The sequence below is a fragment of the Lissotriton vulgaris genome, chromosome 7 (genome assembly GCF_964263255.1).
Source record: "Lissotriton vulgaris chromosome 7, aLisVul1.2, whole genome shotgun sequence".
NCBI classification, from domain to species: domain Eukaryota; kingdom Metazoa; phylum Chordata; class Amphibia; order Caudata; family Salamandridae; genus Lissotriton; species Lissotriton vulgaris.
In genome coordinates, this window is record NC_141695.1 from 824,758,095 (window position 1) to 824,786,036 (window position 27,942).

Consider the following 27,942-nt stretch of genomic DNA (forward strand, 5'->3'; position numbering starts at 1 on the left):
ATTTCAATAAAAATTACTGAACTAAAAAAAGAAAGTTGGCCACCGTAGAACTAGCCCTTCCAGGGCGCTGTAGGTAGAGTTCAAATGATAGGGAATGGGAGGGGAGCAGGGAGGTGGAGGTAGGTTAGGTGTGGGCCATGGAAAAGAAGTGCAGAGGTCAGTTAAGCTGCATGAAGGCGACGAGGAAGGTGCATGGTATGGAACGGTATAGGGGGGCGGATGGTGCATATGTAATTGGACATAGCTGCCCATGACCCCCAATGCAAGAGTTGCCACCTCAAAAAAGTCTTGCATTTATTCAGCACTTTTTGCATTCTGGGACTTATAGTTTCACTTTTCTCATTGGAAGTACAGGCGGGTAGCTGCCGGCGAATTCCTTTGTTGGCAGCCAGCCAGGAATGGTTAGTTTCCACACATAACATGGGGCTTCTTTATGCCTTTCACCAAGCTGAGGCGCAAGGTAGCCACGGAGGAGCGGTCCGCAGGGGGTGTATGTGGCGCAGGAGACGCGGGTGCAGTGTATATGCGGAGAGGGCAGGGAGCGCAGGCCGCCGGTCGGGCAGGAGGAAGCCGCAGGGCACCGCGGAGCAGCCGGCTCGGCCTGTGCCAGTAATGGGCGGCGCCTCCCCCCCGCCCCATGCCCGGATCTCTCTGTTTCCCTTTCAGAGATGAAGTGACTGAAATTACGAGAAGGAGGCTGGTTCCAGGAAGGAAGAGGGGCGGGCAGCTGATGCGAACACGGGCGGGGCGGGGGGAGGCGGCGCCGGGCCATTGAAAAGGCCGCGCTCGCTCTCCGGCTCTGCTATTAAGCTGCGAGCCAGCAGGAACCGCACTGCTTGTTCATCCCAGGGAGCGCTGCTCAAACAGGATTACACTCGGGCATCACTAGGCGCTACTGACACTGGACAGCACCAAAGACCTCTGGGCACTGAACACACGGCCACCAGTCGACCCTGGGACAGGAGCAAGAGCGGCTCAGCCCCGGATAGGAATCCCCTCACCTGAGAGTACCGGGCACCGCTGGAGCACACCTGGCCTGAGGGTGCACGGACACCTGGCAGCGCAGCAGGTAACTTTTACTCACACTTCGTACACAGAGGGCGATGTCTCACCAGGGCGCAGGCCTCGGTGTGGACTGGTTGGGTCGAAGGGGGGACAGCGTACCGGCATGATAGCAACATCGAGTATTTCTGCACGTGAAGAACGCCCTCAATAGGAACTCGGGTGTATGGGGGGGGGGGGATGGGGGGGGGAGTCGCTGTGTCGGGCCCCTGTGAGCTGGTCACTGGAAATGACCGACCCAAAGTCACTGCTCATATTTTATCACCTTTTGTGAAGCCCATTAAAAGTGCAGCAGTCCTCTTGAGATGCCGGTAGTGCCTCTTTAAAAACACAAGCCCTTCTCAGCAGTGCTTGGACTGGCAAACTAAAAATATAGCAGCTTTGCTGGGAAGCGCTGGTGCGGTTCCATTATTGAATTAGCAGCCCAGATCCCCATGGGAAAGGCATGCACTGTCTATTAAATGTTTAGCAGGCTTGCTGTAATTTGCAACTACTTAATTACAAGTGCAGTCCTCTTGATATTAAGTGTCAATACTGTGTCATAACTGAGTATAGTTTACTAAATATGGCTGGCCCACCAGAGTTGTGGGTGTTTGTATATTCACGACTTGTTTTGTAGAGTGTGTGTAGTTGCTCATGTGCTTTAGGAGTGTTTTTAAGGTTGTTTGAATAGGTATTCCTGCTTTAGATGGGTGGTTGACGGTGTGATATTGAAAGTGCACGTTAATAATGCCATGTTTTATGTTGCATGGTTGGCGTGCAAGTATTGGATTAAAACGTTGTGATATTATGGTTTCTTTACGTGATGGTGGCGTGTTCTGTGTAAGCGATAGGTGTTGTGCTTGGTTGGGGCGAGTGGTTGAGATATGTTGTTTGAGATGTGTAGTTGGGTGTGCATTGTCAATGGTGGAAGACAAAGTATGTGTGGATGAACTTGTGTAGTTGAGTGTCAGTTGTTTTAGAGTGCTTGCATGTCACAAGGTGGAATTGTTGGGGTTGTGTGGTTGAGGGGCATATGGCTTGTTGTTTATGACACAAGTTATACGGTTGATGTTTGTTGGTGGAATTGAATTATTACATGGTACCTGGGAATGGCTGGGAGCATGTTATTTCATGTTTGAAGGCGCGTGCTAGGATTTCAAGCCTAGGGCTACTTTACTGAGTTTCTAGACTACTGGGTAGGTCGATTGTATTTTGAGGTTGCTTCGAAAACTGTCTCATTTGCATAAGTCTCACTCCCTATTCTCTTTCTTGCAGTTTCCTGCAGTGACTTGAGTGACCATTGTCCACCGACAGGTCTTTGCAGCGGAATTAATCTTGCCTGTTGGGTGACCCTTACCAGCATCCTGCGGCCTATTGCCACCCTAGCAAAGAAGCTGGCGCCCAGCGCCATGGTGACACATAGCAAGTTCCCGGGGATGAGCCGCCTGGTGGACTGCAGCCTGCGTCTGAAGACCTTCAGCTCAAGGAGTGAGTACCAGCTGGTGCTTGGTGCTGTGCGCAAGCTGCAGGACAGTGGCTTCTACTGGGGCACAGCCACTGGTGGCCAGGCCAACTTACTGCTGAGTACTCATCCCGCTGGTACATTCCTCATCCGCGACAGCTCTGACCGCCGCCACTTCTTCACACTCAGTGTCAAGACAGAGTCCGGCACTAAAAACCTGCGCATCCAGTGCGAGCAGTGCAGTTTTTTCCTGCAGACGGACCCACGCAGCACTCAGGCTGTGCCACGCTTTGATTGTATCCTCAAGTTGGTGCAGCACTATATGCCAAACAGCGGACTGGACACTCAATCAGGCTCTGGAACCAAGCGGGCCTACTTCATCTACTCAGGTGGTGAGAAGATACCTCTGCTCCTCTCACGACCTCTGCCTACCAACGTGTCCACCTTGCAGCACTTGTGCCGGAAAACTGTCAACGGACACCTGGAAACCTGCGACAAGTTGGAGCAGCTCCCGGCGCCTATAAGAGACTTTTTGCAGGAGTACGATGCCCCAGTGTAGGGCCTGCCTTAGGTATCTGTTGGCCTGAAAGAAAATGGTGAAGCTACTCATGCACACACAAGACTTCCCGCAGGTGAACAATATCTCCTGCTGGCACCTGGAAGATGCAGAGGAGATATCTGAGAAGCTCAGTACTGTGCTGGAGCAACCAAGTGGGTTCCTGATGAAGGGGACCAACATGAGAGGAACATAAGCAGACACACCCATCGGCGCAAAGCTGCCTTAGTGTGCATTTGCTGATGCCTTGAAATGCAATGTCAACAGATTCTGGGACAATGAACCGCTTAGTTGCACTCTACGACCATGAAAATGTCTTTCCTGTCTCCACCCTGGCATTGGCGCTCAATTCAAGGGGTTTCGTACAAAGTTTGAGGAGGCTGCAAATGGTGATTGCTGCAAATTGTGACATAGGCTCCAAGGGACTTGTTTCGCTGCACTAGCAGGGCCTTGACTCTCAAGCATTTGTTCTGTGGCAATAGTGGGGTCAAGGTTCAAAGGACTTATAGCCCATGGCTGTGGAGGACTTGTTTCATTGCACTAGAGGAGTCTTGGCTCTCACAGACTTGTACCACCGCCCTCGTGGCCCCGGGCCCCGAGAGGCGTTATTCCATTGCACTAGAGGAGCCTCGACTCTGAATTCCTGGACTTTCCACTCAGTGGCCATGCTGGCATGACCAAAAAGGGATTGTTTCTAGAAAAACAAAGTCTTCACATTATGTTTAATTCAAGCACTGAAAAGGCGAAGAAATCTGTGTTTATGTGTATCTGGTCGTTCCGCCTTATACCGAGAGAGCCCTACTGTTTACTTCTATGTCTGGTGCAGGATTGAACTGCACCTATCCCTAACCCAAGCCTTGCAAAGAAAAGCCCTGCCTTTCACCTCTAGTCTGGTATAGAAGAGCACTAACTCTACCTCTAGTCTACCTCCTACCTCGAATACAGCAGGGAAGAACATAGTGTGCACCTTTTGAGCACAGCCTTATTACCTCTTACTGCAGAGAAGAGCTCTATTACTCAACTCTCCAAATGACAAGAAATGTCACTGCTTCTCCCTTCTAGCACTGCACAAAAGAGGGCGACAGTGCTGCCCACTTACAGCACTTCAGGAGAAATCCCTCGCTCACCCCTAGCACCTCATACCAGAGCCCCAGCTCTCACGCCTAGCACTTCAGACCAGAGCCCCAGCTCTCACCCCTAGCACTTCAGGCCAGATCCCCAGCTCTCACCCCTAGCACTTCAGGCCAGATCCCCAGCTCTCACGCCTAGCACTTCAGACCAGAGCCCCGGCTCTCACCCCTAGCACTTCAGGCCAGATCCCCAGCTCTCACCCCTAGCACTTCAGGCCAGATCCCCAGCTCTCACCCCTAGCACTTCAGACCAGATCCCCAGCTCTCACCCCTAGCACTTCAGGCCAGATCCCTATCTCTCATCCCCAGCACTGCAGACTGGAGTCACAGCTCTCACCCTGCCCTGCTCTCACTCCAGTACTGTAGGCCCGAGCCCTGCTCTCACTCCGAGCACTGCAGGGCAGAGTCGCCAGAGGCGAGGCTCCTGGGCATGGCTTGAGTAGTGCAGTAGGAATAATACGCACCCATGGGCATTCAGTTAATTAGGGATCCAGATTGCCTGAACGCTTTAAGATGTGTATCCTTGCTCGAGGGAGTTCCCCTTGGGTGAGAGGTGATCCACCACTCTCACAGCACGCAGATTGGATGGGCACCTCTTGCTGCTTGGTTTAGGTATTCCCTTGCATGATTTTAACTGAGTTTGGCAGCCTCTAGACGTCGAGCCTATGACTTCCCGCTGCCTTCTGGTACCACACCTGCACAATTGGGAGAGCACACAGTCGAGGCACCTGGCAGGACATGTAGCTTCAGGCATCTGACTACGAAGGAAACTGGGGCCTCTGGCATGGCAGATAGCTAAACCATAGGACAGGGTATTAAAGTGGGGCCTTGCATACATGGGTGTCTCGTGTATGGGGGAAGGTTGCTCTGTTATCTGACACGCCATAAGGCTACTGTATAGGGCAGGTAGGTGGCTGAGTAATGGGTATTGTAGGTTGCTGGGGTATAAGTCCAGGCAAGACAACAGCTTGGGTCCGTGGCAGGGGTGCTAAGGGTGTCCAAAAGGCTGCAGTCCCAATTCATCCTCTTCACCTTCACATTGTTTACAAACGCCTGATGCACTGTGTCCCTCCTTCGGAAACCCCTTCTTTCCTTTGATCTCAGGTCCTGCCTATGCACTGCTTGAAGCGTAAACCAGAAGAAACTGCAAAATGACTTGCACATATTTATATTTATATTCAAAGGAACATTTCATTAATTTATAATAAAGACATCTATTTTTAATATCTGTGGTATGCTTGACTTTCTGTCATTTGCTTTTTGAGTGAATATGTGTTATTTTAAAAACACCTCTTGAAGTTTTGCCAATATCTCAGGTATGTACACAGATACTTTCACTAAATGCATCCTGGTCCGATTTATTGGGCTCCTCTCCTGTCCACGTTTAGACAAACTCCATAGTTCTCTGTGCCTTCTGAGCTTTTATTCAGCCCTGGAGGCAAGCACTCCCCCTGTTCCGCTTAACATCATGCACGTTTAGGGCCATGTTTTCAGGCGGGAACACCTCTCAGTTGTGTGGCAATCAGACTATGGCGGGGCTGGGCCAGTGGATTCCCCACTGAGCTGATGTCCTGCTCCACCAGTTGGTACCACCTGCCCACTTAATGGGACACAGGTCAATCAATAATTTTATTTGATTCGGACCTCAATATAGTTGCAAAAAAAATAGAGCAGGTTAAATTATATTTTTTAAAGCGATTTTAAATAGCGGTTTATAAAAATGTAACAGGTTAAAATAGTTTATGATGGGACACAGGTGAAGCAACAATCACAAGGGCTCCCAATACATCCGTTCCAGGTAAATCCCTGGTGTCCACTCCTAAATTATAAATACAAGAAGAAATCCCGGGCCCTTTTCAGGTTCCTCAGCCCTAATTAGTCTCAGGACTGCCTTCTCTGGTGGTGGCATAATCATCCTTAGTTGTGGGTGATGACCTACATCTATCAATCAGAGAAGCATGACCTTCCAGTATCCTTCTGCAATGCAGTGAAGGCGTGACCCGGAAGTCCATGCATGATATGAAACTGTTGCAAAGTAATTACATGTCGGGCCTTCAAATGGTAAGGATTTCAGATGAGAATTGCCGGGGAGCACGAATGGACCAAGGGGAACATGGCGGCTTCCAACTGAAATCTAAATAATCCAGACATATGTCATCTCCCAAGCTACTGGTGTGAGCCCTGGGGTGGAGTCCCAAACTGAGCTTTAAACCGGCACAAAGTAAACCAAACTTGAGTCACACCAAACATTTTCTAAACACCCCCCCAGAGATGTACACCCATCTACCTAAACAATACAATAATATTCAGACAAACCACATAATGAAAAAAACTGGGGGGGAGGGTGCGGGGGGGCGGGGCTCTCTCTCAAAGGGGCGTGGCTGATGTAGTTAAGGGCTTGGCTTAAAACACCTACGCTAAAAACCTGTGTTTAGGTGTCCCGACCGACTTGCATTCTGCTGTTTCTGTTATTGCATCCAGATATATAATACAGTAAGTAACATTACACCAACAACAAGTCAGTGGTTTGTCAATGGTTCTTAGTTGCATAAGATAAATAAGCAACCACTATGGCATCGTACTTGTTTATAATATTGAAAATGCTTCAGTTCTGAGATGATGAGACAGTGAAAGCCCTACACTACAACCAGCCTCTTCGAAGTTGCATCAAAGGCAGCGAAGGATGGCACTGCTGCGTGTTTAAGCTTTTTTTTGTGAGAGCAGAAATGGAGAACCCGATAGGTAGCCGTCTCAGCACCGACAGAACCCGGCCCACTTAAAGCCCTGCGTACACCCACTGAGTCACTAACAAATATTGGAATGTGCAACATTGTAGAGAGGAACAAATGCTGGACACTTGCATGGTCCACACGCATGACCGTGCAACAGTCGAGACAAGCGCCGTCCTCAATTACCTCACCTGGGGTACCATTTCACAGGGAGTCCCAAGATTGTGAACAGGAGGAATGGTATATCATTTCTGAGAATTTTCACTTGATCTCCTCTACGTCCATACATTGTGCCTACAGGCATCACACCCTCCCTGAGGAGCTAGAACTGGCTCACTTTAGCACCAAATCGGTCACGTGAGCTCAAGGTGACCTGAACCATTCATTCTAAGCCTCTTTGACTCTACCCCCTTCATGCTCTTTCCATCACTCCTACCTCGTCTCTGACTCCAAACCCTTCTGTTACGCATACCTTTTCCGTTACTCCTGCCCCTTCCTCACTCCTACCCCTCCTGTCACTCCTACCCCTGCCATGACTGCTATCTCTTCTGTGGTTCCTACCTGTTCCGTGACTGCTCCCACCTCTTTGACATAGCTACGGGAAGATGTGTTTCCTGAACATAGGTCACTCACTGGGGAAATGCACACAACTGCCCACTTGCAAATTGAGTTCTATTTTCCTTGCACCATATCAGGCCAGATTTCTGGAATCTTTCCACTCAGTTACAGTGTTGTGCTCGGGGTATCATCCCGATTGGCAGGAACTAAGGGTAGAAATACATTATTACTGGTAAAGTCAACCCCAACCAGCTCTTTAAAACAAGTAAAGTTTATGTGAGAGAGGGGCTGTGGAGAGATGAGGGGCACTCTTGGATAGGGTGACCAGGCGTCCCGGATTTGCCCGGAGGGTCCTGGTCTTTCACCAGTTGTCCCAGCAGATTTCGGTAAAAGTGCCTCATGTCCCGTTTTTTTTAGGGTAAAATGAAAACAGTGAGGCACTTTTTTAGGTGTTCCAAAGCAGGACTAGTAAGCAGCTGTTCTGAGTAAGCAATTAAATTAACTGGTATGATGCAGGTTTTAAATTACATTATATTTATCATCTTAGTGTCTCTTCTCTTTCTATGGGGATGAGGGATGCCATTCTTTGCCACTTTATTGTTGTAAATTTGTAGTCCTTTTTCTATTTTTGCGAAATGTCCCAGTTTTTGGGTCGCACGATCTGGTCCACCCACTCTTGGAGGGGGTTAGTCGGCGAATCCATGGAGAAGGAGGTCATGGGGTGGGTGGGTGGGGAGGCAAAACATATCCCAATGGACGGTACCAGCACTACAGACGGCCCTGGTTGTACCTTCCTAACACAGCAGCCTCTCCGCCTTATCCTTCCCCACAACCTGCCCTCTCCCTTTCCCTACCTTATCCTTCCTATACCCCCATGCCGTACCTTTCAAACACTGCAACCTTCATATCCCCTCTATACCTTCCATTTTATACAGCGCAGCCCTCTGCTGCACCCTATCCTTCCATATATCTATGCCCCACCTTTACACGCACTGCAGCCTCCATACCATTCCTGTAACTCTATACCTTACAGTGTATATAGTACACCCCTCCGCTGCACCTTATCCTTCCTATACCACTGTACCTTCCTAACACAGTAGCTCTCTCCGCCTTATCCTTCCTACAACTTATACTCCTTTTTCCCTTATCCTTCCTACAAGTTATACTCCTTTTCCCTTATCCTTCCTATGGCCCAATGCCGTACCTTTCCATACACTGCAACCTCCATATCACCGATATACCTTCCATTTTACACAGCGCGGCCACTGCTGCACCTCATCCTTTCATACTCATGTGCCTTTCGTTTCCCTGCACTGCAGCCTCCCTCCTTATTATTCCTGTACCCCAATAACTTCACAAACCCTTCCCCCATCATCTTGTTCTTTCTAGGGCCCCTGCCTTTCGCATAGAGATGTCTCACTCTATACCACACCCCTAGACTATGCACATGCACCATTCAGTGCACTGTCCTTTGCACATTTCCCACGCAGCACACCCCTAGACATGTACTCCAGTACATCTACTCCTCTTAACATGTCTGCCTATGCACCATCTCCCTCTCATGTCGCCTTCCTACCCAACACATTTCTTCTTCAGTAACCCACGTCCTAGGCTCTACCCCTCTACAATACTGCACAGCTTAGTTTATATACCCTATCTTTGACTTTTCTACGCCCTACACATTTCACCACACCCTACACGACTTCACCTTCCCAAACCCCTACCCATTTGCCATTTCCTTATCTACAACCCATCTCCATACGAATGCCGCCTTTGCCCCATCCTCCCCTACACATGACCCGTGTGTAGTGTCAACCCCTACTCATGGTTAGTTCTTCTACTCTCCCTCTACAACGGCACACCCCCTCTTCTTTATATTGCCCCCACTCCACCCTCCTCCTTCCTTTCTCAGCATTGTCTCGTCTACATATTCCCTTTCATTGTATATGTCTCTTCTGCAGCTTCTCCTGTACATTTCCCACTCTTTCCCCCTCTCATCCTATCGGCTTCTCCTTGTACACACTCTCTGCCTGTCCCCGGCGTGCATGGCAGGCTCTGCCCTCTGCTCCGACAGCTGAGGCCGCTCCCTCTGGCGCGCGCGTCTGTGGGGAGGCCCTGGGGTGTCAGGGGCCGGCCCACACGGCCTCACTGACTGGAAGCCCATCCCTATACCGTCACTGCACAGCAGCGTCTGTTTACTGCCCTCCTTCCCATCAGGCAACACCTGTGCAGGGCTCCTTCCAGGAAGAGGGCGCGCGGTTACTGGAAGTGCGCGTGAGTGCTGCGCAGGACCGGGCACGCGCTGACAAACAGCGACCGACGACACAACACAAGCCTGCACGGACACACATATGCGACACTACTGCCTGCCTCGGACGGCGCCGACAGCAACAAGGGCACCAAGTACACACAGACTCACACCCACACGCAGACAGTCGCACAGCGTTTCTGTACACTCCCGAATGCCTGGAACGCTTTGACAGCTAGCCCGAAGGCACTCACTGATTACGATGCTTCCAGAAAGTCCCCATAAAACCCATCTATTCACTTCCCTGTTTCGTAAGGTTGCTGTGTTAATTATGTCAAAATTTCGGTCTATTTTTAGCGCCAAGAGAACGCTGGTTGAAAAAAACAGCACACCATAAATATTATACTGTTCAACAATAGTACTGACACATCTTCGTACATGTAAACTACCACACAACGCACACGTATCCTCTCCGACTAACTCAGAGACGCACACGCTTCGACGCCTCGTCAGGGGTAGTAAGCGCTATATAAATGCAATTACAATACAATACAATACTTACAGGCACAGCTGCATACACTGACACACGCTAACCCACTTCGACCCACTGAGGCAACAACATGAACATGTGTACACAATCGCACTGGCACATTTCCTGACGCATGCACATACTAACCGCAACACATACAACAACGTATAAACACTTACGACTCACGAACACATACATTGAAGAGCAGATTGAGATACACACAATAACAAGCATATACACGTACAAGCTGACACACCGATTTACGTGCAATCAAAAAATAACTCACAACACAATTCCGCACGCAAAATGACAGAAACATTGACATGCACGCACTAAGGCAAACGCAAACACACATTGATGCCCACACTAGAGCTGGTACAAACTGGCAACGTGTGTTCATGTACAAACTGACACATGGGACACACGCAATAAGCACGCACTGCCAAAAAGAAAGACTCCTATTTAAAGGCACATAGTATTCACACAGACACGAACATTCATACATGTACAAACGCCGTAAGACGCCAATAAACACGAGCAGGAACATGCTCTAGTTAAAGTGAATCAAATTGCTTGAAGTCCAGTTCTGCACGAAAAAAATGGGCCGTCAACCAGCGGTGCAACTATACTGAAACATTTTTTTGGGGGCGGGGGGGCGCTAACACATAGATCAGCGGAGGCATTGTAGGAGCAGAGTACAAAGGGCCGGCTTTAGCGCTGACAGCGCCCAGTGCGACAATAATTTTTGGCGCCTACACGCCCCCTGACCACATCCTCGGATTCTCTCCCTACCACCTGGCAAAAGTGCCCCTCATCTCTCCAATCATATGTTATTGCTAAACACAGCACTCCCCTGAGGCCGGCGCCCCCTCCACAGGTCAGCGCCCAGTGCCGCTGCACCAGTCGCACTGCCCTAAAGCCGGCCCTGAGAGGAATTAAATTACTTTTGGGAGGCTTCCTTCTCTGTTCTGACCAATGTATGAAATACAGTCATTCTTCGAGACTACATGTGGCAAATAATGAATTTGAAAGCAGACTGGTTCAGTAATATTGTTCTTCACATAATGGATTTTGGGGATCTCATTCAAGCAATGTTAGCATAGTGAATGAAACAAGTTTGGTCTAATACATTATTTAAAATACCTCATTCTATTGTCCTTACAAATTTGTGGCAAATGGCATTATTCAACGGCCCAGTAGTGTCATCCTAATAGATTGAAAAAATCTTTTATAAAATATTTGAGCATCGTTCCCCCAAAGGAAGGCTGGTAAACTTGGAAACAGAGAGGAGAGTTCAAACATGTTTGTTTAGTGTTTTTTCTGTTCACGCTTAATTTACCTGCAAACAATACTTTTATGTTGTTTGCGGAATATGATGTTAGTAAAGTAGACCACTCTTTTGCTATTCGGGGTATGCTCCTTCATGTCCATGCTCTTTGGCACATAGAATGTTGAATCTATATTAATGTCACTTTGTGACAACTCACACCAAATAGGCTTGATTTTGAAATGTTTGGGTAGTAATTTAGCCTAAAATGCAACCCATGTTTGACACAATTTGCTAAAATAACATAACGTGTATTCGTAAAGCACGTTCACGCAAAAGGGTATCTTCGCGCTGAATAACAAATGTGTATTGTTACCCACCTCAATGGTACTCATGTTATCGTCCTTAGATGGATGAAAGGCTGATCAGACCCACAGGATTTGAACCTATGACGAAGAGCTCAATTCATGGCAGACATCAACTCCCAACACAATCAAAAAGCGACAGATCTCCTAAGGAGAATACACATCACTAAAGAATAATACATTTCTCTGGAGTTGAAGAAAAGGTGGACGTTTCGGTCTTCATGGCGTCAGTCCTTTAGACCATCATCAGGACAGTTGCTTTTTGCCAAAAAAGAGACTTTTCTGTACTTAATCAAACCGGAATGAAGCTTATGCATAAGATATGCAAGCTTGCCTGAACGTGAATCCGTAGTCAGGGCCGTGATATAGTCACTGCTACACGGTACAGAAAAAAATGCTGTTTTAGATAACCAGCAGCAGTAGCAACACGTTCTTCAATGTGTTAGTATTCTGATATTTGTACGAAGCAGTATCATGTTGGTAATGGCATCAGTCGAGAAACAAACGTCGACCTTTTCTTCAACTCCAGAGAAATGCATTATTCTTTAGTGACTTGTATTCTCCTAAGGAGATCTGTCTCTTTTTTGAGTGTTGGGAGTTGATGTCTGCCATGAATTGTTTGATTAATTTGCTTTTACATCTTTTTATGACATATTGCTGATTCGTTTCATATGTATGTACTCCTTTAAAATTTTTGCTATACATAAAAAATATACATATTTCTATATAAATAGGATTTCTCGTGTGTTTTGTGCTTTCTATTTTCATTTAGTGTTGTTGTCTAAAGACACTCAGGAGTTTGTTCATATATGACTCACTCTCCAAATAAGTCTAAATAAGTTTCAATTCTCCATAAACGAAATCCCTTTTTGGCACCTTTTACCTTTGATAATATATTGCCCAAGCCTGCAAGGGTGTATTGGGTTTCCCAAACTATCTACTTTATCTCATCCCAGCATAGATTGTTCAGTGTACCGGGCTCTGAGGATCGAAATTTATGGCAGAGCTTCGCAAAGGAATTCATGCTCCGGAACTTCTGATTTTAAAGGCCAAATTCTAGCCATACCTGTGCGGGAGAAGCAGACTTGGGAAGACTAAAAACAGCTTTATACATCTTGGTCTGGAGCTCATTCAGAATCTCTGCCTCCTTGCCACACCATGTTTCCAAACCATAAGACCGAGTAGGTAAAGTTTGTGCTGCCATCACATTTAGGAGGTGAGTATAAGTTGGGCAGCTCAATTTTTTGTTCAGCAGTCAAAAAGCAAAAATTAATGATTGGGCTTTAGCATTTAGGTCCTGTTTATAGTGGAGAAGTGTGGCTCAATGATCAGAGCATGTGTACAAAAAAATTGCCAACTTCACCTTACTTGACACCTCCCAATTGAGGAAAACAAACCAGTATTACTATAAGGACTGTTTGGTATATTTACTTATTACCTTTTTGCTTTTTACATAGTAATACTGGTTTGTTTTCCTCAATTGGGAGGTGTCAAGTAAGGTGAAGTTGGCAATTTTTTTGTACACATTTAATTGATGGTCCAGCTGACTTCATGGTTAAGGACCTAACTCCTTAGTGTCAGAAATCAATGATTAGAGCGGCAGACCCTGATGCAGAGGTCTAGCCCGGGACCAGGGTTCAATTCCCCACCTCGGCGGGTCTTGGGCTCAAAATTCCACGGACCTGATAATTCTCGCCTCGGTGCCTATTCCAATCATGGAGTCCCATTCTGCAACTCTGGGCAATAGCTTGCTTAATCTCCACAACGGCCCCCACAACGCTAAGGATGCCTGGCATCCACCTTGGGAGTGCCCAGGAGTGGACGCCTCACAGGGAAAGCCAGGATGGGTTCCACAGCGGTATTCGTACAAGCGCCTTGAGACCCTTGCGGGTGAGTAGTGCGCTATACAAGTATCAATTTACTATTTTTTTCCAATTTTTTTACAAAATGATGCGCCCCAGTTTTATGCCTAGATATTTATAGGAGGCTTGTCCTTCCACTTGATCTCCCTTAACGTACCATTTAAACTTATTTTTCTTGGGGTCCACTAGGCATACCATCTTCATTTTCTTTTTATTCAATTCTAGATTTTCCTGGTCCAGGTAAATTACTAAGTTGTTTATTGCTTTTTGCAGCCCAATCGGACTTTGACTTAGCACTATGATGTCGTCCGCATATTGTAAAAAAGGTATAGGCTCTTTGGCCAGCATTGGCGTTTGGCTCATTGCTGATTGCATATGCTCAATTATGTCTGCTAAGAACAAGTTGAATAAACTGGGTGCCAGGACGCAGCCTTGTTTTAAGCCGAGATCAGTATTTATTCTTGCGGATACTCTACTTCCGTCGCCTAGTTTCACTCTAGCCCAAGTTTCCATGTAGAGGGTGATCATTGTGTCCAATAGTTTGGCTCGTTGCCCCAGGTTTTTAATTTATTCCAAAGTTGAGTTCTAGTCACTCTAGCAAACGCGGCTTTCAGGTCGATGAAGCATGCAAATAATTTTGTCTTCCTTTTTAGTGCTTTTTCGCTTCAAAAGAGCCAACGTTGCCAAATTTGTAGTTGTTCCCATTCCTGACCTAAAACCTGTTTGAAACCTTGGGATTATGCTCTTCTCGTTCATCTATTCTTGAAGGTGGATCAGTAGACATGATGCATATAATTTCGCTTCTACATCAATCAGAGATAGCAATCTATAGTTTTCTTGCTTGCTATGAATTCCATTTTTAAATATTGGATGGATTATGTTCCCTCTCCAGGAATTTGGTACGATATTCTGATTATAGATGTAGTTGAAATGGGGCGTGAAATAGTTTGCCCAAAACTCGGGCACGTTCTTAAAAAGAGCATTTGGAACCCCTTTTGGTCCTACTGCCCCCTCCGTTCTTAGTTTCGTTATTATTCCTTTCAATTGTTTGGTATTGGGAAGATTTTCGAGCTTGTTACTGCTAATCTCTAACATTTGTTGGGAGTTGCCTTCCTAAGGCTGGAGACTAAGATGTTCTTCTCCAGATTCTTTCGGGCCGTGGCTGCATTAACATGCTTATTGTAATCCAATTTATTGTACCTATTTTGAATATATTTGATCTGTGTGTCTTCTCCTATTCCAGTGTCTTGTTGGAATCTTGAACCCTTAGTCAGGTTATTGATTATTCTCCAGAATTCCCTGCTTGTTGGCAGTTTACTTCCCCGTAGCAGTTTATTCCAGATGGATTCTTTATGCACTGTTTTTGCCTCTCTTAACTTTTTCTTGTATTTTTTCCGCACTTTCTTGGGGTTACCATTGACAGATTGTTTTCCCGATCTTATTGCCGTAGCAAGGAGACGCACCTCTCTGGCAATGCTCCTTTTAAGATCTCGCAACTGGTTTCTATCTTCTTTTGTTGTCCTAGAACAGCTGGGAATTTTTTAATAAGAAACTGCCCCAAAAGTTACCAATTTTTTTGTGTTTCTTCTTTATGTGTCCCTTCTTTTTCCACATAATCCTGGATTGTGTCCATTATTATGTTTGTATCTTGTCCTCGCCACTTCAGTTTCCTCAGATTATATTTTTCTGGATATGTGTCGGGGATTTTAATATTTTTTTTTGTTATAATTTTTATTTTATTAAAGAAAAAGAACTTATACACAAGGCAATAAGACAATACTTTCGGACATGTGTACAAGGAGGAGGGCAACTGCAGTACAGTATAATACAAACATCATTGCTGCAAGGGGAGCGCAAGTGAGGAAACAAAATCAGTAATCATAAAAGCTACACAAGACTTAGAATGCCGGATCAGGGGGAAAGGGGAACCTCTGGGGTCTCCACGAATGGAGGCGTGCATACATTTCCACGTTAGGCGTTCCACTGGCTCCAAATTTTATTCCATTTCCTGGGTCTACCCCGTGCCACATACACTGTCTTCTCTCTGAACATACACCAGTCCATGTTCTCCTTCCATGCCAAAACCGTGGGCGGCCGCTGGGAGCCCCACTACTGCGCAATGTCTCTCTTAGCAATCATATTCCCAAGGGTCGCCCACTGCGTCTGTGCCACATCATAGTCATTTGGTTCCCAGACATTCAACAGGCAACGCCTAGCTTCGGGTAATAATGCCACTCTCGTGACTCTTTCCATCACAGCATGTACACGATTCCAGAACTCCACGACCCCCGGACACTCCAGTCCACAGCCACGCTTACATAACCCATCCACTCAATAACCCATATGAATCAAGCGCGGGCCAGTGACATATATCCGATGTAGGATTTTAAGTTGAACGAGTCGGAGACGGGCCGGAATCGCAACCTCCTTAGGCGAGGATAGCGCCGACTGTCAGTCCTCGTCATCCAACTCTAAACTGTCGCTGGTCCAAACCTCCCTGAGGAGCACCAACAGATCCGTTCGATTATTAATCAATTTCTTATATATCAAAGAAATAGTGCTGTCGGGCACGTAGCCGTCAAGCGCCCGATCTTCTAGTGGGGAGGATTCGGGGATGTCAGTACCCTCAGGAAAAACTGAACTCAATGCGTGGGTAATCTGTGCATAACGGAAGAATTCCCTATCACTCAGCTCATACTCTACCTTCAGTGCCTCAAAGGTCTTGATTTTACCCTTGACCCACAGATCACTCACCCTACTAATACCAATCATATCCCACTTTTCAAATCCTTTCGTCTTCCACAGGCAACCCAGTCTATCAGACGCGTAAAGCGGAGTCGCACGGGTCAGTCGATCCCTCCATCCCGTTGCCGCATTCGCATCATGCCACACTCGTACCGCTATCTTGGTGGGTCCCAAGAGTTCCCTTCCCGCTGCTTTGGAATAAAGGGCCCTGTTATAGTCCCCACCCGGTAACAAGTACTTATCCATCTCAAATGCAGGGTTAGAGGCAGGTCCATACATTCCATGGTAAATCGCTCCCAACTCAGAGGCCCAATAATATCGCCTGATATCCGGAAGTGCTATACCTCCGTCATACCAGTGAAGTGTGAGCTTGGCAAGGGCAATACACGAGCGTCCATCCCAGATCAATAGTCTCTGCAGACTCTTCACCTCCCGAAAATAAATTGCCGGGACAACATCAAACGTATTCTGGAGCGTGTATAGAAATTGCGGTAAGGAAATCATTTTAAAAAGAGCTGTGCGCCCAAGTGGTGAAAGCGGTAGCCTGAGCCAGCCCGCAACGTTAAATTTTAACCTCTGAAGAGGGGGGAGCAGATTACGATCGTAACGAGCCACAGGATCTAAAGTTATGAAAATCCCGTCTGTGACACCCGGATGGGACATCCGCGCGGTACAGGGGGGGTATCACCCGAAAGCACATACACACAGGACTTGGTCCAATTGATCACAAGGCCGGAGATCCTTCCAAACGAGGTGACCACATCAAACAGTACATTCAAGGACTTACGAGGGGACATGAGGTACAACAAAATGTCGTCTGCATAGAGCAATATGCGATCCTCGAATTCTGGGGTCCACTGAATACCCTTCATCGAAGGCTCCCATCGCAGCCAGGCAGCCAGAGGCTCCAGGGCAAGGGCGAAAAGAAGTGGGGACAACGGACAGCCTTGCCGCGTACCCCTCCCAAGAACAAAAGGCTTAGACACTCAACCATTCACTACCACCTGCGCCAATGGCTCCTCATACAAAAGTTTCTCCCAGCCAATGAAACCAGGACCGAAACCAAATTTCGCAAGAGCGGCCCAGAGGTACGGCCACTCCACCGTATCAAAGGCCATTGTAGCGTCCAAGGAAGCCAAAATGGCTGGCTCACGCAGCGACGCCGCCCTCGCGAGAACACTGTGCAAGCGCCTCAGGTTAAGTGCTGTATTGCGGTGTGGGAGGAAACCGGACTGATCCGGGTGAATCAAGTCACTAATTACTTTTATCAAGCCGTTTGCCAGCAACTTAGCGAGAATCTTTGGTTCGGTGTTTAAGAGCGAAATGGGCCTGTAGGACGCACAGCGATCCCGCGGTTTCCCCTCCTTGTGAATCACCATGATGGTAGCAAGACGCTGATCATGAGGAAGGGAGCCGATGTCTTGCGACTCTAGAAACATATCACAGAGATACGGCACCATTTTGTCAGGACGCAACTTGTAGAGTTCGATGGGAAGACCATTAGGGCCCATAGCTTTGCCCGACCGCACAGAGCAAATAGCGAGGGCCACCTCGTCAGCTGAGAATGCAGCGTCCATTAGATCCCCATCTGAATCCGACAGGCGAGGCAATGCAATGTCACGCAGTAACAGGTGGGAGTCTTCCTCCGGTCTATCGGAGACTGGGGAATACACATTTGGGAAATGTTCCGCGAAACACTCCACAATCTCAGTTGGGTCAGTCACACACACTCCATCAAGTTTCTCAATCACAGGAACCACACGACTCGCCCTCTCCTTTTTATCCAGCCAAGCAATCAGTTTCCCTGCCTTATCTCCCACATCATACAGTCTGCCCTGCTGCTCTCTACTCATGACTTTAGCGGCATCCGTCACCAGGGCCCTATAATCCAATTGTTTGAGGCTAAGGGCATGATGCTTGTTACGAGTCACACCTAGTTCCAAATCCCTTTCTAGCTCAGTTATTTCAGTCTCTAAACGGACCACCTCCTCATTTTTACTTTTCTTGGCACCAGCGATTAATAATAATGCCTGTCCTCGGATGACCGTCTTAAAGCCCTCCCACAGTGACACAGAAGAGGACCCAGACCCCTCGTTCTCAGAAAAGTACTGTTCCAGGGACTTAATCAACTCAGCACAAGTTTTTACGGTTGGGAAGATACCAGGGATTGATTGGGGCAACCCGTCCCTCGACACCCATACTAGTGCCGATCTGGAGCCACAGTGGGGAGTGATCTGATATACCCCGGGCCGGATGCCTAATCTCCCTGACAGAGGAGGCCTGCACCGCCGGCATCAAAACATAGTCAAGTCTAGAGAGACTACTGTGGGCCCCAGAGTGGAAGGTGTATTGTACCTGTCCCGGAAGCATCAACCTCCAACAATCTACCAAACACAGTGTCTCCAAAAACCCACTTAACCAAGACAGTGACCTACTGAGGTCTCTGGGGGGGTAGCGATCTACACTACCGGAGACAACCGTGTTGAAATCTCCGCCCATCACCAGGATACCATCCGGAAGCCCCAGTACCACACGCCCAAGATCAGCAAAAGTTGAGGTCTGTAGACCAGGTGGGACACATACAGAAATCAGCGAGACAGTCCTCCCCTCCCACCTCCCTTTGAGAGCAGCGTAGCGCCCCCTGTCATCAAGGATCATGTTGTCTATTTCCAAGGGGAGAGAGTTCTTGACTAGGATGCCCGCGCCCCTAGAACCAGTAGTGAACCCAGAGTGTACAGCAAAACGATATCCTCGCCGATTCATGGCGTGACAAGTGTTTCCAATCAAGTGCGTCTCCTGCAACAACACAACATCAGGGGAGAGGCGTCTCAGCAGTTGCAACACTATTCCCCGCTTTATCCTATCCCCCAACCCATTGACATTCCAACACAGTAGTTTCAACCCACTACCCCCCATCCCGGAAATGAATGCAGAATCCACCCCATAGCGAACACAGTACCTAGATCAGTGGTCTTCAAACTTTTGGATACCGAGACCCCCCCTGTCAAAATTTTCAAACGTAAGGACCCCCTCCTGACAAAAATTTCTAAACCTCTAGGTTATGAGGAATGTGAGGACCAAATTATGCGACAGGCTTGACTAAATTGTGTGAGTAGAAAATGTAAATAATGTTCTGTGATGCTGCGTATTTTGGGGTAGCATTGCTTTAATATTTAGAATTTTGTCAAACACAGTAATACTGAGGAAAGATTTCCCCCCATCAGTACCAGTTTATAACCAAAATACAGCAATTAACATCAGAAAGATGTCTATTCAACCTCTGTGAAGGGCCCCCCAATCCGCAGGAATACGTGCTGCCACATTAGAAGCTCACCTGGCCATGGCCGGGAGCAGCAAGGGTGCATTTAAACCGTTGCGGTCTTGTACAGAGTTAAACAGTTTCCCCATGCCCCTTTCCTCTCAACCCCTTCCTTCCATCCCTCTCTTCTCTCCTCTCTCAACCCAGGAGCCCTCTCTCACATTGCAGGCAGATGGTTATTAGCCCCAGGTCACCTTTTGGTAACAGTAGCGCACTACAAATGTAAATAATAGGCAGAAGCAGGGGATCCACTAGACCCGAACTTCGGGGGAGGTGTTAACACTCCCAGCCAGGGCTTGTCCAAGCACTGGTCGCACACGGTGCAAAAGTCTTTCCACCTTCTCCATGAATTCCCTCACTACCACTCACCAACAATACACCTCATCTCTCTATAGCACCTGTCTGACAAACATTTCATTTTTTTATAGCGTTACTCATAGTTTACTCACACTCAGTTCTGTGATGTGCATGGTACATCTTCTTTGTACCAGGCACTTTAACCTTCTGCACTGTGTGCATGACAAGAGTGCCCATGTGACTGCATGGTGAGCAATGCAACAGTGTGAGAGTAGGGTAAAAGGAGTGACTGCAGGGTGAGTGAGGTGACCATATGAATTTGGGTTCGGCTGTAAGTGCAGAGTGGGACGAATTAATGCATGGTTAGTGATGGCCTTGTTTGAGTGAGCTACAGATTGAGCAGTAAGTGGGGGGACAGGTGAGTGGAGTGTCACATGAGTGCAGGGTGAGAAGTGTGCTCGTGTGACTGCAGGGTGAGGTACAGAGTGAACAATGCAAGCACATTTTTAGTGCAAAGTGATCACTGTGAGAGCAGGGTGAGCGGGTGAATGGTGTGAGTTCATGGTGATCACTGTGAGTACATTATGATCACTGAGAGTTCAGGGTGAGCGGGTGAATGGTGTGAGTGCATGGTGATAGGCGTGAGTGCATGGTGATCAGTGTGTTTGCATGGTGATCAGTGTGAGTGCATTGTGATCACTGTGAGTACATTATGATCACTGAGAGTGCAGGGTGAGCGGGTGAATGGTGTGAGTGCATGGTGATTAGTGTGAGTGCAGGGTGAGCGGGTGAAGGATGTGAGTGCATTGTGATCAGTGTGAGTGCATTGTGATCAGTGTGAGTGCATGGTGATCAGTGTGGGTGCATTGTGATCACTGTAGGTGCAGGGTGAATGGGTGAATGTTGTGAGTGCATGGTGTGAGTGCATGGTGATCAGTGTGAGTGCATGGTGATCAGTGTGAGTGCACTGTGATCAGTGTGAGTGCATTGTGATCACTGTGAGTGCAGGGTGAACTGGTGAATGGTGTGAGTGCATGGTGATTGGTGTGAGTGCATGGTGATTGGTGTGAGTGCATGGTGATTGGTGTGAGTGCATGGTGATTGCTGTGAGTGCATGGTGATCAGTGTGAGTGCATGGTGATCAGTGTGAGTGCATGGTGATCGCTATGAGTGCATGGTGATCAGTGTGAGTGCATTGTGATCGCTGGGAGTGCAGGGTGAACGTGAAAGTGAAGGTGAGAATGAGAAGTGAGTAGTTTGAAAGCAGGGTGCATTCCCAGAAACTTGAAGCGTAGGGTTTCAGATATAAGTTAAACTATTACTATAATGGCATTAATCAGGGTTCGAGGGTGGAGGAAATAAATAATGTGCTGATCCTGTAACAAACTTCCAGTCTAATGATTAGGGTTACCAACTCATTATTTTGATGGCCCAGAAATAAGCAGTCACCTACAGCTGTATGTTTTGCACTTATCTGTGAATACTTAGAACAGTAAATATAAATAGAAAGCCCTTTTAATTGTGTTGTAGAGATGCCTCAATGATCAATGACTAATAATTAAAGAGAATAAAGACAGAAAAGTCACATAACTAATTAATACCTACTTTTTTATTTATAACTCAATTCAGTGTCAAGAGCAGGTCTCTGCAGGATCTTTAAACAACACATAGGCATTTTTCTTTTGGCAACACAACTTTATATTTCTTTTCATTAAATGCATTCTCACACTACAGCAGTAAGTGTAAAAATACAAATGTAAGGATTAGGCAGAGTGGGGGCCCAGGGGGTACTGAAACCATAAAAAAACGAAGCTTTGGTAATCAGTTAACAAAGGCATGTAAATATGCTAATGGTCTTAAATGACCTGTGAAAAACTCGGGCCGGAGATAAGACTCCAGACACTGCCCAGCCGAGGCCCCAGGAGCGCGAGCTGCACTGCAGCAGCCCGGGCTGAGACACAGGATGGGGGAAGAGGGGGGCTGAAGCCCTGGAGGCCAGGGCAGAAGTGACACTGTGAAGGCGCGACCCCCTTTGCATTGCTCCACGGCCCCCCTGGGGGTCGCGCCCCACAGTTTGAAGAACCCAGACCTAGATCCAAGAATAAAACAATACGTTGCCTTGAGAAAAAATAAAACATACCCAAACTACCCCCTCCACCCCCCAACATGGACCCGTTACAATACCCCCACGCTGCACCCCTGCGTTAGACTCAAAAGCCACCCCAACTTGCAGTGTGCCTGTCGCCCTAACATTAAACTAGTCTACAAAAAGAAACCCAGAGGAGGAAAGAGTCCCACTCCCCTCGCCACCCTCGGGTATGCCACCATAAATCACATAAGTATGAAAGACATCAAACTGAGCTGTATGGTATGTTAATTGTTCAGAAATCAGGAACCACATTGTCATTGTCATTCTTGCTCCGGCACGCCACCCTCTGCTCCACCCGAGTGTTCCGTTCGATAGCTCCGCATTGGTAATGTATCCAGCCAGTCACTCACTCTCTCGGGACGATCAAAGAAAAATGTCCGGTCCTCATATTCGACACGGAGCCTGGTTGGAAATAGCATTGCGTATTTCAAGTGCATGTCTCTCAACCGTCGCTTCACCCCCTGAAACCCCAAACCTCTGCCTCTGAACGAGCTGGGTAAAGTCCGGGTAGAAGCTCACCGTTGTGTTTTCAAACTTCACAGGGCTGCCCACCCGCGAAGCCTGCAGGATAGCGTCTCTGTCTCTAAAGTTGAAAATTCTGGCGATAATCGGCCTCGGAGGGGCAGCCGGCTTCGGCTTCTCACCCAGCACTCGGTGCGCATGCTCCACAGCAAAGAATTTACTTAGGCCTTTGGGGGCGAGGTAAGTTGGGATGAGATCCTTCACAAGGAGCTCTGCAGCGGGATTTTCAGATTTTTCAGGGCCCCAATAATACGTTCATTATTGCGTCTGGCCCTATTTTCAAAATCCTCCAGTCGATGAGCCATGAGATCATTGGAGGATCGCAGATTGCCGACCTCCGTCTGTAAGTCGGACACGTTTGTCGTGAGGCTGGAGGACTTCAGATTTAAGGATTTGACCTTCTCATTAGTCTTCGATAAGTCCGCTCTAATCAAGTTGACGTCAATGGCTACGGTGTCGAGCTTAAGGGCGAGAGCCTCATATTGCTGGCCAATGGAAGTCTTAATACCAGCAATGGCGCCCATTACATCCTGTAGAGTCAACTCGATTGACGCAGCCGGGTCTTCCTTTGCCTCTTCCAGGGTCCTATTCGTACCACCGGGGGACCCCTTGGGATGGGTATATCGATCCATGACATTTGTTTGAATGGTTCCAACCCCCGAAGAGGCGTCTTGGTTTTTCGCTTCTCGTTGTCGGGCCTGCCCGCCATGTTGGGCAATGTGCCCCCGAGGGGCCTGTGAGACCTGGTGAAAAAGGCCCTTCGCGGTCAACCCACCTGAGTCTACAAAAGCAAGCGCCAGCAGCTCAGCACACCGACACTCGCGACCGTTGGCACACAGTGGATTCACAGAGTTCGGCTAGACCTCGGGCAACCAGATCGATCTTGAGATAGGATAAGGCCAAAGACCCAAAAGCGAAACTGAAAGTTAACTCCAAGGCAATGAGCAGAGCCACGCGGGCGGTTGTTGTTCAACTACTGCCTGGGCGTCTCAACGACTCGAGCCCCAGGTGTCCCCATGGGGTGGGCCTCAAAAGTTCAGTTTGTCGTAGTAGCGGTTCCTGAAGTCCGAATCAATTTTTGAAAGCAGCTAATCTATCAGCTGAGTTTCATCTCCAATAACCCGTCTTCGTAATCAGGATACCGTTCAGGATATATACGGGAGGCGGTGAGGGTCTCGGGAGCCCTGTGCTCACGCAGCCATCTCGGATGCGCACGAAGCTCCTCCCTGGAACTTTTATATTTGTGTCTGGGTTAAAGTAATGTTAATTTTAGTAGTCTGTGGAAAATGATCACTTTCTGTTCGTGGGCAGATTTGGAAGGGATTTATCATAGGAAAGAGATTATTACTGACGATGGTGAAAGTCTATAATTGATTGGCTTTTTTCACTCAGAAACGTGGCGGCTGCAGGTCTGTCTCCAGTTACGTTACAGTTCAAGGTGATTAAGCCTATGGCTTATAGCTCTTGGATTGTTGATTTGATTCCCTGGGCATCCTTCCTCTTACTTCTGGACTGTTTGCTGTTAGTAAGGTTGCTCTTAAAAATGTCTCTTTCTGTTGCTTTCTCTCTGGGTGGATATATATGTTGATTATTATTAGTTGCCAGTTTAACCTATTAAAATGATGTTTACCATTTATTGTTAATGCTTGCAGACAGTTTTCTCCAGCGTCTAATTCTTCTATGGACCAGTCATATTTTGCCGTTGCGAAAAATGATAAACCCCCCCCCTGAATGCCCAAACTTCGAGAATTTTACAAAAAAAGCATTTGTTTGTCAAGTGGCAAACACATGCTTTTTTTTGTAAAAGCGCCCCATGCAGGGCTTTTATTTTAATAGCGGCTGCACCCCTTTCCTTAGACTCAGCTAATTTAAGGTAAGGTGCGCGGCCGCCATTAAAGTATAAGTGTCCTTAGAGAACGTTCACACACTTGTGCTGCTGCAACGGGGCTGTTTATGATGCACAAGCCTTCTGCGCGCTAATTTATCGCTGTGGCTCTTTTGTAATGGGACGTTTTTGTGCAGCTTTGGGGCGCTTTTTGGAAGATCATTGCTACTGATACCAGGGAAGCTGGAAAGACCTGCCTGCAGCGGGCATGTTAAAACAATTAAACAAAATAGTGCTCGGAGGCTGTAATTAAAGCTTTCCGAGAAACAATACACATAACAGGGGGTGTCGCCATGGGATGTTACAAAATGTGACATGGCAGTACCAATCAACCTTTTCACCAATGAATAGCCCCAGTTTACAGTGGACAAGGAGAAAAGCCAATGAGAAAGATGGGTGGAGAGTGGGCGGGGTTTCAAGTCCATACTCTAATGCAGCATGGCGCACAGGCTCGACCTAAAAAGAATTTGGACAGACAGAGGTAATCATAGTGTGAGAAAAAGAGTGGGTGTCACACAAACTAGTCTCAAATGTGTTGTGGTAGGCATGAAATTAGGTTCAATTGATCTGTCCTGAAAATCTCATCCCAGCTTCATTCAATTTTCATAGGTAGAGTATTGGCTCTTCTGAGCAGGAAGTGCTTACTCTAAATAGCAAGTACTATTGTATAGTTAAGTGCTTCCTTACTTAGTACTATCATATTATAAAGCCCATCGTATCATCAATTCTAAGCACTGCCTCTCCTGCTAATGCAGCCTTCTACCCCATAAACCCTGCTTAAGATGTCTCTAGCCAGGTTGGCCTCTGTCCTCAAGGAAGCCCATCTCTCCCTCCCACTGGGAGGCTACACATAAAAGCAATGTTAAACAGCCTGTTGAGATACCAACATCCTGAGAAAGTACCACTCTATCCACAAGGCTCCTTCATCATCCTTTCTTCTTAGCTAAATGTAAGTATTACAGGGAGTCGCATGGGAGATCTGCCATGAGGCTCTATGAAGCGTGTGGCAAGTTCCTGCTTCCCAGGGGCTCAAAGTGGCTGGCTCTAGTATCTCATGATGAGACACCTTTATTTCTAACTTTATGCTATACCAATTCCTCTCACTGTCAACCTTCACTCTGAAAATACACCGCTTTTTCTTTTCTAATTCTACTGTCTCTCATCCATTCAGATTTTTCCCTTGCTCTCTACTTGTTACCCAGATGCCAATGGGAGGCTACACATAAAAGCAATGTTAAACAGCCTGTTGAGATACCAACATCCTGAGAAAGTACCACTCTATCCACAAGGCTCCTTCATCATTTCCCTAGTCCTTCCTTCCTTCTTCGGTGTTTCTCTTTTCATACCCCGTACCTCAATGTTGCCAGGCTGCTTTATGCTGGTACAAAGAGGTATACCATAAGCAAAATATCATACAAAGGCCATCTGGGCAATTGCAGTACTATCTTTTTTTTTACTTTAAAGCCCAATTGGGTTGGTCTAATTCTCTCACTTTGGGTGTCTGTCTTTTTCTTTATATGTCTCGATTCCTATCACCCTTTTTATTTCACTCTCTGTTTCAATATTTTTTGTGTCACTCTCTTCCCTTGTCATTCCCATCAGCCCGATAGTGGGCTGTACACAGGTGCAATGTTGCAAATTAAGGAGTCACTCATAAGAGAAATTGAGCAGGTGTATGTAATATTTATCCCTTCTACCCATCTTCTTTCAACTAAGTGGGCTTTCTTTCTCATTCCCACTGTCACACATTAAGTTTTCATCTGTGAAATTGAGTGCTGATAACATTAATTTTTCAGCACTATTATAATTAAGGTTCCCAGTCTACCATTTTTTAGTGACATTTACAGATAAACAGAAACAGAAAATGATGTTTTCTGCCTGCAATTGTTTAAAAAAAAACCTGACAGATACAGAAAATTTGACTTTTTCTGAGTGACTTTCAACAGCTGACCAGATATACAGGAATGGGAGTTAAAATAAATGGATGGGATTTTCTTAAATAACAGCATATGTCAGCATACATTTGTAGTATGCGGCTAATATTTACCCGTGGGTATATTGTTTTGTTATATTTAGCTGTATCATTTGCTAAAACACAGCACGCATCCAAGTATGAGTAGCGGCAGAAGAGAATCACCCCACTGCTCTATGAGCAGCGCAAAAAATTAAAGTAAAATGATAATAGCACAATGTTATTATTATATTTTTCTATACTGAGCCAGTTTTGGGGCGGGCTGAGCTGTCGTGGTTGGTTGGTGAACTTGAGTGTGCATGATGGTGTGGCCAGCCGTCTTGGGCCATCCAAACAGTCATGTACACTTAGCAAGTTCTTCACTTGGCTGTATTGCACAGCTGTGTGGAGAACATGCTCAGGCTCCCTCTCCCTGTTTGAGTGCCGAACCAGGCCACTCAGACTAATAACGACACTGCTGTCATGTCCAGTGCTCATTGCGCCACTGCATTCAAACTAGCCTGGCTGATGAGGGTGATGTCCCAAAACAAGTCCCAGGATGATTGTATCTGGTCCAGGGAGGACCTGGCTTGGCAGTTTGGGCTGGACTGTTCCCATGAGGAACATGGTCAAGACTGATTTGGGTATGGCTGGGGCTAAACTGGGGTGGCGTGGTGAGTGAAACAACAATGGATAAAACTCAGATCTTTGTGACTGGGGTGAATATTTGCATTGCTCAGCATTCCGTCCATCATTTCTTCTTTTTGGTCAGGCTGGTGACAACAGAGTCGTGGTTGGCTTAGGGGCGCCTGTGTCCTTCCCGGTGTTGAAGAGGACAGAGCAGAGGCAACGGAGGGGAGGCGGTGGCTGTACAGAGGTAAGTGGGTTATTTTTCCATTCCCCCACCCTGTTTTTTGGCAGCCACCACTGAGTACACAAGTTTTTCAGTTAAATAAGTGGAACTATACGCATTTACAACTTTACTTACTCACAAAACAGAAAAGAAATATAGAGAAATATTGATAACATGATACATTTTTTTTAATATGGATACATATAAATGTTCAAAAAGTACATACCATAAAACAGCAAGCCCACATTATAATGTGCTTTAGAACCACCACAGTACACATTTTTTAAAACTGCAACAAATTTCACCAATATTTACACAAACACATAAAATACCTGTATTTCTAAAAATAGAGATAATGTTGAAACTATACAAGCCCAGCGCTAGGTGCACTAATTGTTTCAGTTACTTCCCCAGAGTTGTTACATTATGCAAAAACGAGAAATATTTGTGAGATGTCATTTGATAGAATTG

General features: G+C 46.9%; 1 protein-coding gene and 1 long non-coding RNA gene across 2 annotated transcripts in view; both read left to right on the top strand.

The window, feature by feature from the left end:
• Nucleotides 1–801: 801 nt before the first annotated feature.
• On the top strand, nt 802–5,416 carry SOCS3 (suppressor of cytokine signaling 3). The gene is made up of 2 exons (XM_086931084.1): nt 802–1,069; nt 2,320–5,416. Exon 2 carries the CDS (start codon nt 2,454–2,456, stop codon nt 3,063–3,065), a length of 612 nt encoding a protein of 203 aa, XP_086787210.1. The 5' UTR covers nt 802–1,069; nt 2,320–2,453; the 3' UTR covers nt 3,066–5,416.
• Nucleotides 5,417–9,690: 4,274 nt separating this feature from the next.
• The window catches only part of LOC147702480 (uncharacterized), a 98,498-nt gene continuing 80,246 nt past the window's right edge, over nt 9,691–27,942 (top strand). The window contains exons 1-2 of the long non-coding RNA XR_015297231.1: nt 9,691–9,753; nt 27,391–27,495. This is a non-coding gene — a long non-coding RNA (uncharacterized LOC147702480). The remainder of the gene's footprint in view (nt 9,754–27,390; nt 27,496–27,942) is intronic.

Coding starts and splice junctions, on each gene's coding strand:
- SOCS3 (XM_086931084.1), top strand. CDS start 2,454: ATGGTGACACATAGCAAGTTCCCGGGGATGAGCCGCCTGGTGGACTGC.